At 50.7% G+C, this 11,713-nt stretch overlaps 5 protein-coding genes across 5 annotated transcripts; 3 read left to right on the top strand and 2 right to left on the bottom strand.

Annotated features, from left to right (window-relative positions):
• Positions 1 to 1,389: 1,389 nt before the first annotated feature.
• CC1G_15661 (hypothetical protein) lies at positions 1,390 to 2,447 on the bottom strand (the record flags this gene model as incomplete). The annotated part of the gene is made up of 8 exons (XM_002910185.1): positions 1,390 to 1,508; positions 1,567 to 1,625; positions 1,679 to 1,752; positions 1,802 to 1,855; positions 1,916 to 1,987; positions 2,041 to 2,074; positions 2,128 to 2,380; positions 2,438 to 2,447. 8 exons carry the CDS (start codon positions 2,445 to 2,447, stop codon positions 1,390 to 1,392), a joined length of 675 nt encoding a protein of 224 aa, XP_002910231.1.
• Positions 2,448 to 2,999: 552 nt separating this feature from the next.
• Positions 3,000 to 6,055, top strand: CC1G_09646 (other/FunK1 protein kinase; the record flags this gene model as incomplete). The annotated part of the gene is made up of 3 exons (XM_001839691.1): positions 3,000 to 3,604; positions 3,664 to 4,331; positions 4,392 to 6,055. 3 exons carry the CDS (start codon positions 3,000 to 3,002, stop codon positions 6,053 to 6,055), a joined length of 2,937 nt encoding a protein of 978 aa, XP_001839743.1.
• A 583-nt stretch (positions 6,056 to 6,638) lies between these two features.
• Positions 6,639 to 7,710, top strand: CC1G_09647 (hypothetical protein; the record flags this gene model as incomplete). The annotated part of the gene is made up of 2 exons (XM_001839692.2): positions 6,639 to 6,739; positions 6,808 to 7,710. The coding sequence occupies exons 1-2, from the start codon at positions 6,668 to 6,670 to the stop codon at positions 7,708 to 7,710; spliced, it is 975 nt and encodes a 324-aa protein (XP_001839744.1). The 5' UTR covers positions 6,639 to 6,667.
• A 107-nt stretch (positions 7,711 to 7,817) lies between these two features.
• Positions 7,818 to 9,537, bottom strand: CC1G_09648 (dehydrogenase; the record flags this gene model as incomplete). Its single annotated transcript, XM_001839693.2, has 1 exon — positions 7,818 to 9,537. Exon 1 carries the CDS (start codon positions 9,513 to 9,515, stop codon positions 7,818 to 7,820), a length of 1,698 nt encoding a protein of 565 aa, XP_001839745.1. The 5' UTR covers positions 9,516 to 9,537.
• Positions 9,538 to 10,379: 842 nt separating this feature from the next.
• CC1G_09649 (hypothetical protein) lies at positions 10,380 to 11,478 on the top strand (the record flags this gene model as incomplete). Its single annotated transcript, XM_001839694.2, has 3 exons — positions 10,380 to 11,212; positions 11,273 to 11,347; positions 11,424 to 11,478. The coding sequence occupies 3 exons, from the start codon at positions 10,380 to 10,382 to the stop codon at positions 11,476 to 11,478; spliced, it is 963 nt and encodes a 320-aa protein (XP_001839746.2).
• Between the last annotated feature and the right edge of the window lie 235 nt (positions 11,479 to 11,713).

Consider the following 11,713-nt stretch of genomic DNA (forward strand, 5'->3'; position numbering starts at 1 on the left):
ACATATTCATAAACATGATCTGAGGGCATCACCTTCTCGGTTTGCCTCCTGGCCTTGTGTTCATTCCACAATGTCCGGAAGTCATCAAGTTCCTTCTGGATCACGGATATGAAAACCCAATAAAAGAGCAGGCTAAATGGACGATAAGCGATTGAATCATTAAGCGCCAGGGGTAGGAAGAATGGTATCGTGGAATACATACTGATGAAAATCACACGGACCTCAAACCGAGGCTTCCTCTTGCAGTTTCTCACCTAAAACTGGGCTCAAACCCGACATAGGGCTTCGTTATGTCTACAGGTGAGAGAAAGAGTCGCCCTGTGCTTCAGCCCGAGGTAAATAAGGCCAGGGTGCAGCAACGGACTGTGGATAGTAGTCAGCTCCAATGAAAGAAGGAAGGGAAGTGCGACAAACGTCACTCGAAATTAAGCCACAGGATGGTCATCAGGGAACAAACAGCCTTTTGTCATCCATGATCAACCTAAAGGCACTGAAAGATTATATGTATGTTAATTTAAATCATACAGGAGATCGACCATGGCACCTGGAGCACGGGAGAACCAACAGCGGATTCCATTTACCCGCGTAGCATGCGCCGTTGGCAGTTCCATTCGTGTTCCAATTGAACGGTAGTCCATCATGTGGCTTTCAAAGAAGCCACATGTATGGCTGTGCAGAAGGGTGAAAACTTGTAAGTGTACCATCATCATCTATAGAACGAAGGAGGCTCGGTCAGTTGGCGTGAAGATTTTGAGGTAAAATGGCATTCACATCGGTGAGAAAGAGTGATAGATCATAGAAATTATTGTTGATTATAAGGGAAAGTAAGAAATATCCGAAAACACCAAAATTGTCCATTCGGTATTCACCTTCAACCCATCCGTCAAGTTTCAACTAGGATTCAGCGACTATACCCGGTAAGGAGGGATCAGGCTGCGGTAGCCATTGGATGGCCAATTGGGTTACACGGCGAACCAGAAGAGCTGGTACTCCCTCGCCTGATTGACATCATTCGTTGAGATACAACGGTCATGGTAGCCATCGTCGTCAAGATGGAATCGTGCTCGGTAGAAGATCTGCCACACGGGCGCTTCCAAAACTTATATCCCTCCCACAGGTCCTGAAAGCATAAGCATTGAGAATCGGGTAATCAGAATTGGAGAGTGACAGACATTTACCATCTGAGTTCCGAAAATGACTGCGGTGGACACAGGAACTGCGAGTAGATGAAATGTTAGGCGGCGGGTGGAGGTAGATGATTAAGGAATGGATAGTACTTGTGGCGATCATCACATCGAAGATGACGACTCTTTCTTTCGTGGAGGCAAATATCATTCCAATGCTGTTGGACGTGATCGGTCAGTGTCTCCGTCGTCAGATGGACATGTCTTACACAGCAGCGGTCATTGCAACGGCGGTAAAGATGAAAACTCGGACAGCCATGGCGAGCGACTGTCTAAAAATGTCCTTGATCGCGCGGTGCCGATAGAGCAAATAACTAATAACCACTGCAGTTCCTCAGCAATTTTCCGACTCCTGATGCGTCAGTCCGAAGCGAGCTCGTACCTTCCAAAGCGACAATAGCAATAGAAGATACTGCGGCAGCAATTGCAGTCAGACGAGGTCTGAGAGTCTTAGATCAGCGTAAGACCGTAGTGAGAGAGCTCGGAAAGCCTACACGGGAGATCGAATCACAATACAGAAGGTGCCATTGTGTGAGATTGAGACGAGTTGAGGATTTTGCTCAATTAACTAGGTTGTGAATCAGAAACTGAAAGCGGGAAGGGAACGAAGACCGTACCACGACAACCCCGATCACAATTGCTGTCCACATCACCCAAGGAACGACAATCGACTAGCATTCAATCAGGATTAGTAGTTGCAGCGGGCGCACTGGCAGCGAAAGGTGCCTTACGGAAAACGAGATGATTGGAAATGATCGCTTCACAGGTGAGTGGCTCAACACAGCGAGGATGTTTAGCAGCAGCTTATAGGACACGATCAACTCTGAGAAGTGAAATGAACAATGAGCGTGCATACCTGCAACACCAGTGCGATAGACGAGCCACCAGCGCTGACGGAAAAGAGTCGTTAGTCGCATAACGTGGATGTCAGGGTGTCACCCACAGAAATGGCGCCGCATAAACCATTGCAGCTTGAGCTTTGCAGATCGTTTGGCTTGACAGCGTAAATTGCTGTCCCGCAAACGACAGCAGCGAGTACGAGAGGGAGAACATAACCCAGGAGAGGCAAAAGTTGTACCAGACTGGGTGTCTCCTGACAGATGGAAATACAAGGGCAGAGAAAATCATAAAAGCGAAAGAAAAACATCCAATCATCTGGAGTATTATGAAAACGCGAACCAGCGCGACATTGCTCTCTGGGAACATTGAAAGAATTGTCAGTAAAGAGAATTGCGACCGAAGCGAAGACATACCTGCAACCATCGTAGGCATACAGAAGGATAATGCTATAGTTGGGCAGAGAGCGAGAGTAGAAGGGAGTCACCGCTACGGACTGCCCTTCAATTCAGAAAGATAGCCATCGCGAAGCCATTACCGGTTTCCTTCGATAAGCCGCATGCACAAACGCGGCCACTATTGCTTCGATGTCCGTCAGAGTTCTGTTCGACTGATATCATATCACAGCCCAGTGTTCCTCCAGAAATACTCTTCCCGCAGAAATCGCAACGTCCGCAGTGCACTCTCCTGCATTATGTGTCAAAACAAGGTACTTGACTTTTAGTAGGTGTCGGGAAGGGATATACTTACCTTAATTAATGGGACCAAAAAGCTCGGGGGAGACTCGTTGACAGACATCAAATTTGGACGTGACCGCGATCAAATATCACGCGGTCAAGGTGCCGACGCGGCCACAGTCCAGAGATCAGAGCGCGGCCTCGTGTTTTGCCATTCTAGGCGTTTAACCAGCGTGGATTGTTTGTCGCTCGACCATGCAATGGGACCAAGACGCGTCTTTCTTCTTTAACCTGAACTAACATGTCAGGTGGAGACTGTGCCACACCTTTCGTCGACCAGGGTCGTGTCCAGCGGCCTTCAATGTTTGCTATGACATCGCCAATGATCCCTTCTGGGATTTCTCGACTTCACCAATGGGTCATTGACTCCTTTTCGTCGCTCATTCAACGAAAAGGAAGACGATTCGATGACAATGGTGAAGTTGAATTCACTAGACCTTACAACAAATTCCATCTCGATGCTACCGGTCCTTCTCTCGCTGTGCTCATCGATCCACTCTACGATGCCTCGACAAACCACTGGAAAGGCTTTCCAGTCACGAGTCCCAGTCTACCATCCAACCTCAGTGCTACTGCTCATCTTCTTAAATCTCTAATCGAGCAACTCTCCCAATGCTCGGATGTTCAGCCTAACCAGCGACAGCTTTTCGATTGCTCTGTTCTCCGTGGTGACGACCACGAAGTTCCTAGTCTCTGCGTAACCAATTTGGACGAATTCTCATTCCATGGGGAGAGCGACATGGAGTATCCTGGATATCATAACATCCTTCTATCTATTGGGATCACTACTGACACGGACATGTCCAATGTCGAGCAACAGGTGGCAGAGGCTTCTCGCTATGCTGCGTAAGTGCAATGCCTTTATATCTCTTAATGCCACACTGGTATTAACAACTTTTCTGTAGTCGCACTCTTATCGGTCAGGCCAATCGTAGCTGCGCTCGCGTTCTGATGATGAGCGAAACGATGTGCCGCGTTTTCCACTTCACTCGTACTCCGGGGGTTCGATACTCGATCGCGTTCAATTTCCACTCTGATCCCGTCGTGTTTACGCGTCTCTTCCTGGGTCTAATCTCGAACAGGCCTCAAAACATTGGATTCTACGAGGATACCATCCGCCCTTGTCCAGCTGATAGTCCCGAAGCCGTGATCAAAATTGTTCCCGACGAAGATGAGGAACCCTACCTGTTCACAGTCTCGCGCGATATACCGATCGTTGACTCCTTTGGCTACTGGACTGTCTGGAACGTCTTCTCCTGCGATGCCGATGACAACGAGAATGCTCCCTTCCTCCTCAAAGTGGCATACGCACCTGACCAGTGGGACCTGACCGAGATTGAGGTTCTCAGGGTTGCGGAAGCGAAGGACCTACCTGGCGTTGCACGAATGGTCGCTTACCAAGAAGAGAGTGATCGATACGACTTTGAGACTAAGACCCATACCTGGTGCAAGCTCACCCCTGCAGAAAGGCGATACGTTCAGCACTGCATCGTCCTTGAAGCTCACGGTCTATCTATCGACCATTTCGAGACCTCAGAACAAGCATTCGAGGCCTTCATTGATTGCATGACTGGTATGTCCTCCTTCGTCCTGCCTCCTTGGACAGTAAGCAGTAGTACTGACCTCGGTTTAGGTCACGGTTCATTCGCAAACCTGGGAGTTCTACACCGAAACATCACAGTGAAGAACATCATTCTAGGAAAGCCGAATGCCAAAAAGGGATGGCGCGGCGTACTTTTCAACTTTGACTCAGCGGCCTTTGTCGACCCCAGCACTTTCGAACCGAAACCAGCTTTCCCTCCCATCGACGATCTCCTGGAAACCCCTTTCTCTCAAGCATTCCAGAGCGTCGAGACGCTCAGATCACATTCTACTCGCGCGGACAACAAGGGTAAATCCAAGGGGAGGAAATCGGTCAAGACCCGCTCAGACAGAAGTGAAGCCATGAATCACGACTACTTGGACGAGCTGCAGTCGTTCTTCTACGTTCTGCTATGGCTATGCACAACCTACCGTGCTTGCAGCAAATCGACCACGACAACGCCGATCGCCAAGACCGATCCTTTCCCCAAGGAACTCGCTGCATGCTTCGAGGTAAATGGGTCCCCAGAGTCCATCGAAAAGGCTATCGAGGCAAAACTAGCACTCATGATGGACGATCTGCTCTGGTCTGACCTCACCAAACAAGCCAGCGATGCACAGGAGGGTTCGCTAATCTGCCCTATCCTCTGGGGTAAACCAACTGTCTGGCTTCTGACCAAGTTTCGTTCCCACCTGCAGCATGGGCTCAAGGCGAAGGAAGAGGTACGGGGTGGAAGGATGACCATGGCGGAATTTAAGGAAAGGTTCTATGGTGGGAAGAATATGTTGGAGCAGTATACCGAGATTGTGTGGATGCTGGAGGATGCTGTCAATGGGATTGACAATGATACCGAAGACTTTGAGGGTTATGCGTCGGTGCGGGATGAGAGTGAGGTTGAGGATAGCGATGAGATTGGAAGTGAGGTTAAGGCCGAGAAAGCTGTTGAGGGTGAGGATGATAGCGACCGAGAGGCTGAGGAGGAAGTAGAGCAATTGCTTCTTGCGGCGCGTGACCCGTCGGTTGAGGCACAAGGTCAACAAAACACCGGAAACACCACTCAGGCAACTGAACAGGATGACGCTGGTGCTCCTCCCGAGGCACAGCAGACCGAGGTTATTGCGGAACCTGCAGCGGTTAAGGTGAAGGTATCCAAGGCAGGCAGAGGAAAGAACGTTGCCAGCAGATCCGCGCACCCGACCGATGGTGCTCCTATCCCGCCTGTTCGTCGATCCACTCGAAATACCAAGCGTCGAAGGGAGGAATCCACTGTCGCAGCTACGAGCAGCTCCACTCCCACCACCGATTCCGATGCGAACGACAAGCCCGTCACCAGCGAAAAGGTCATTGAAACCGATGTAAAGCCTGCTCTTCGCCGCTCTTCACGAATCAAAAAGGGTCAAACTGTTGAGCCTACCGCTGCTCCAGCTCCTATCCCCTCTACCGACGATGTCGTGGAAGTGGTTTCCGCGGTGGTGCTTACAATCAAAGTGCCGGCCCGTGGAGGTCAGAAGAGGAGGCGCGATGAAGAGGATCAGAATGACGGAATGATTGAAGGAAAGGACAAGAAGGGTCGTGCTGTGAAGGGTAGGAAGGCGAAGAGAGCTCGGAAGGATAAGGAGGAAACTGGCGAGAAAGAGAATACGAGCACTAATGTGAAGGCACAGGGTGCCACCCTGTGCCTTCACATTAGTTTAGACCGGAATATGCCTCAATAGGGAATTGGGTTTTTCCTGATGTGGACAGAAGGACAAAGATGTGGAGCAACTTACCATCCGACTAAAGGTTACTAAGAAGAGGCCCTCGAAGAAATCCAGGGGCGCCAAGAAATGAGGATTTGTGCAAGACGAGAGTCTGAAAGATTGGGCTTACTAGGGATGTTCACACAGTAACTAGGATTACTTCTACAGTGTAACGACGTTTCTAGCATTACCACCCAATTCAACATCATTAATATCTAGACGAGTATCGGGATGCTTTATTCTCGTGTCTATCTACATGCCTATTTAATCAAACGACGGTCAGCGACGCGATGCAGCCATGCCATGCTGGCCCCTGACCCGCGCCGCAGGCGCTTAGCTTGGCGCTCCAAAGCCGGAACCTGCCTCACTTATTGTCCTTCGAACAAACGGCCAAGGTAGTCTTTGGACCGCACAACGGCTAATTAACACAACGGAGCGAACCGTAATGAGGCAAAAGACCTTGGTGCAGATAAAAAGATTTGGTTCTGCAACATCACGTATAAAAAGCACTGGCGTTATGCGGACAACATCGTTTCTACGTTTTCGTTCCTTTCCCACTCTACATTCTCTCCCCACTACTTACACACTATGCCTGGCGCATCTACTAAGCCCACATCCTTTTTAACCAGATTCTCTGCTGGACAGGAAGGTGGCATGAAGGTTAGTTGTGGCTCTATGCCTACACCACACGGAAGCTGAAGGGGAGAATTCATTCGTTTTAATCATAGATTGACCCCATCAAAGCCAACGAACTTGCAGCAGAGCTCTCGCTGTCTCCACTTACTGACATCGGAAGTGCCTCCCCTACCCGACTGGTGTTCAGCCCCATCCAGCCTACCATTCCAATCCCTCCAACCCCCAACCCATTCGCTTCCGATCCCCCGCCTGCAGATGCCGCCCCGCGCCCTGCGGTTCGACGATCCACGCGCAACAGGTCCACCCGAAATGAAGGCAAGGGAAAGGGTAACAGGGAAGAGTCGAACACTTCTGATGCCGAGAACGACGCCGACACCCTCCCTCATGCCAAACCCGTGCATTTCTCTATTTTCGACATGCCCCTCATCCAGCCAACTAGATTGAGGAGTGGGAAGAAGAGAGAGAGAGAAGAGGATAACGAAGGCATGTCCAGCTCAAGGACCAACAAGAAGAGGAACGTCAGGCAGAAGAGGGGGACTACTCAACACACCAATGCCGAAGCGTCTGGGTCTGGCTCTCAACTGGCCACCGACGTTGACACCTCCAATTCGGGTGGCGCTCAGGAGGAGTATATCGGCGCCGGTACGACGAACAATAGCGAAAGCCAAACCTTCAGCCCCGCTTTTGTCGAAGCTGCACCATCAATGAGTTCATCGAGTGCTCGGACCACCCAACCATCGCCATCAACCAGCGCTACGGTTTCTCTACCTCTGCCAAACCAGCCTTCTGCGGAAATTCAGAATCGAATCAATGACAGGCTTGCATGGCGGGGTCCTCCTCGTCTAAAGCTTCCGCGCGCACAGACACCTACCGGGGAAGCAATCGCGTCGCAAGTTGACCTTCCTAGCCTCGAGGAGCTTGAAGTAGAAGATCCAATTCCTTTTGCACCTCCTCGCTATCGGCGCAAGTTGGAGCTCTACCGAAAGCGTTGCTAGTCTAACCCTTGTTGGTGACATGGACCTACAGGTTTTAATCTTGGACCACGATCATTTAGTGTATATCTCGAATAATGTGTAGAATAGACTACCCTTTAATGGAACGTTCACCTCCCGACTGAGACTTCCTTGAAGTGCTTGAGGAACCGGCCCCAGACAGCTTCTCCCTTCTCGCCTTTTGCAATGGGCCAAAGCACCCTCCCGGCCCCATCCTCCCATCCAATCGGACACTGCCCTTCCACAGTGGTAGTGTCCCTCCCAAGCATCTCCATAAACATCGGGTCCGCGCTCATATACCCAGGATCCACCGAGTTGATCGCCACCTTGTACTTTTGCCACGCAGTTGAGGCTTCCGTTTCGGTGAGCATGTTCAACGCGGCCTTGGACATATTGGTATGGACGTGTAGTCCATTCTTGGCGGTGGACTTCGGGTTCTTCTCGAAGAGACCTTCGCGGGAGGAGACGTTGATGATGTAGCCGGATGGGATGCTGGATTTAGACGACGTTGAGGTGGAGGTGGACGACTTGGAACGACCCATAAGAGGGAGTAGCTCGCGTAAGAGAATGAAAGGGACGAAGGTGTTGACGCTGTGTGCAGAGATGACGTCTTCGTATGGGATTTCGGACATGGTTTGGGTCCAGGAAGATTTGATCGTAGGTACGGCGAGGGCTGAATCACCGTTAGAGACCAATTCAGAGCCCACCATTGCCTCCTCAGATCCTTCGATCAATCGCGAACTCGAATTCGAGGCCATCAAATAGCCCTGGTATCCGCCTCTGACTCTCGCCTGGTACGTCGCCCCCGTCACTAAACCAGCTCCATCCTGCCGACTTTCGAATTCTCCCTCCCTTCGAATGCTCTCCGCCTCCTTCTCTACCGAGTCTGTCAATGTCTGTGCAGCGTTGTTGATTAAAATGTTCAACGCTGGCGAATCTGACCCGTCCTTCCACTCATGGCAGCATCTCTTCACCGTCCCAACCAGCGCAAAAACGTCCTTGGCAGATCTGAAATCCGCTCCAACGATCTTCAGCCTGCCTTTCCACAACTCTGCATCTGCCTCTGCCAGGTATCTTTGCTCGGCGTCGAATGGGTATCTCGACGAAACGATCACTTTGGCTCCGCACCGTAGGAGACGTAGAGCGGTATGGTAGCCCAGGTTAATGCGCCCACCAGTCACCAAAGCGGTCTTTCCGTCAAGAGCCAGATTCGGAGGAAGGGATAGTGCCGACGAGGAGATGTTGAACTCTCCGCAAGGGTTGCAAAGAGATGGATACAATCGGTGGGTATGTCTGACCTTGTAGCGGCAAATGTAGCAGAGCTTGTGTTTGAGCGGCTTAACATCTGCGTGCCGAAACTGCTCGCCATGACGCAAATGTGCATGGATGGTCTGGACAACCTTGTCCAGCGGCGTGCAGGGGCTTTTAATGGCGGAGACATGGGGAAGCTGGAGGTATCGCAGGACCTTTAGGGCAGCCGTGAATTCCTCGTCCGTCGGGACCATGTGGTCTGGGACGCTCTCCCTCGGACGCTCCATGTTGGCGAGGTAAGCCTTGATCGAAGAGACCAGGTCGGTGTACAGCATTCGTGCGATAGGAAGTGGTATTCGATCATCTTCTGCTAGTGCCAGTGCAATTTGGTCGGCCTGTCGCTTTTGAGGAAGAGAGTATGCCAGCAGGGAGGGTACGCCGCCATCGATGCGACATGCTTCTTTATCCCGCCTCAATTGGGCAGCAATTTGCTGAGGAGAAGCTTGGGATACGAATTCGTGGCATGCCTGGAGGTCAGTCAACGTAGAGTGAGACATGATGCGACAGAGTCAAGGGCTGAACGTCGAAGAGCGCAACCCTGATCTCGTGCGTAAACTGGCCATGATAGACTGGATCCCCTTTATGGCAATTCCCCCTATTCCCTTTCTCTATTTAGTATCCTCCCCTGTCTCTTCATCCTTTCTGCCTATTCCTTTCTTCACCACGGACTCTCGTATTTACAACTGTTATATATTAAGGTCTTTAGCTTTACCGTAGTCGTACATATACGCGGACTTGTTATTTACGATACTCTAGTCAATCTCACATAGTGTCGAGCCTTCTTGCCTCTGTGTGACCCTCCGACTCTGTCTCGTGTGCCGAGCCGCCTCGTCTGTCACCTTCACAGCCACCGCCGACTTCTCTCGTCACACAATTATTGATCCCGCTGTCCAGCAGAATCTAGTCGGCTGCGGGCGTTCACGTTGATTAGGCTGGGCGATAAGTATGTAGATATGTACACCTCTTCTTAGCCCACACTAACCTATCGTTATCTTTCTCAAAGAGTTGATTTACTTACATGATTTACCTGAGGTCAACTTGTACAACCCAGCGTTCGTTTGATGGTTTTGTAAAGGCCGATAGCTGGGGTCCTTTTGCCATTCGGTATGAACCATGCTTCGGGCTATTTCCATGCTTCAAAACCTCTAAATGGGCATCGTAAACCCGTGTCATGGATAAGGACAACTTTCCTCCCAAGGGGAAGACTGTTATAAGGCGCCCGTCCCATGACCAATACTCTAAATTCCCACGACGCTCCCCATGCTGTTTGGACAGTGTTGTTTGGACATTAAATCAAAGCAGGTTGTTCACGACCGCCCACCATCCCCCAAAGGATCTGGAAGCAGCACGTTCTCCTCCAAATGTCTACCTCCCCTTCTTCCAATGAACGGGGTCTCCCTTTGAAGGAGATTTACTACCACAGGTTTCCAGCGTTGAGGAAGTTGACCTCGGAAGGGATTCCTCATGCTCTATGGGGTTGGGATGCGTTCAATGTCATCGTGAAGTCGGATTTTAGGACTCCCGCTGGGTCAGCCCAGCAGATTCTTGTACCAGAAGATCAACTCTTGGACGCCGGGGCAGCCCTCATAGCAGACACCGACTCCCAATATGTCCACGGCGATATCGATGGCACTCATAAACACGATGGATCGCTCTGGCTCGTGCAACGAGACAACGCCGATGCCTCTGAAAAACATCAGCACCTTCCCCGTCAGATCAGGCTGTCACCTGAATCCAACTACGCCATCAATACTCGAGACCGGGAGCGCCTGGTCACCTTTGCCCCTATCCCACCCTCGGGCTGCACCGAGCCCACCCCAATCCTCATCCCTGTCTACATCAAGTTCATCGAAGGAATCATTCACAACCTCATGAGCCCACCAGCTGAGATGAATCCGTACGAAGCATTCGAGCTCCCATTGCTCGTGCAGATGCTCCTCCACCTTCGAGTGCCACAGTACAATGTCACAGATACCCATCCCGCGCGCAGCTTGTACCCGGAGGAGAGGCAGATTCTCAGGGAATTGACCTCTCCGCAAGCTCATTGGTGGCTGCACCACTTGTTCTGGGAACGTTCTCCGGTCAAGTGGGAGCACATTGAAGCTTACAAGCGTCAGGCCGCAGAGTCGCAGCACCGTGCTGAGAAGAACACGGGGAAAGCCAAGAAAGGCCCAAAGCCTCCTCCGCCTTCAGGGTACGTGAACTATCCTCTTTGTTTACTATCTTTGGTTAACTTTTTATACTCTATCTTAAGGAAACGTTCTCTCTCCACCTGGGCCGTGTCTCCAAGGCTGGTTCCTCAGCCCACGCAGGCTTATCGACATCACACGTTTGTTCCTAATCTTGCACAGAGTCCTACAAGATCCCTGCTGGGAGTAACAAGACTTCTTTCGCGTGTATTTTAGCCAACAACCGGTCATTTTTCCGTGTTTCTTGGAGATTGCCTCGTCCTTGAAGTGAATATATATAAGAGGCCACTGGATCATGAAGAAGCTTTCTCTCTCGAGACTCGTATGTTGTACATTTAGCAGCCAACCTTCTTGCAGTGTATATTTACGATGGATTTGGTCGTCTCAATGGCACACAACTATTCGTATCAATCTCGTAATTTCATTGTAAGTTCGTATCAACTATTCGTGAAGGCAAAGAAATCGTCACCTCGTTACTGCTTATCGTTTTCTAAGATTTTGTTCGT

This window comes from Coprinopsis cinerea, assembly GCF_000182895.1.
Source record: "Coprinopsis cinerea okayama7#130 chromosome 11 map unlocalized cont3.11, whole genome shotgun sequence".
Classification (NCBI taxonomy): Eukaryota; Fungi; Basidiomycota; class Agaricomycetes; order Agaricales; family Psathyrellaceae; genus Coprinopsis; species Coprinopsis cinerea.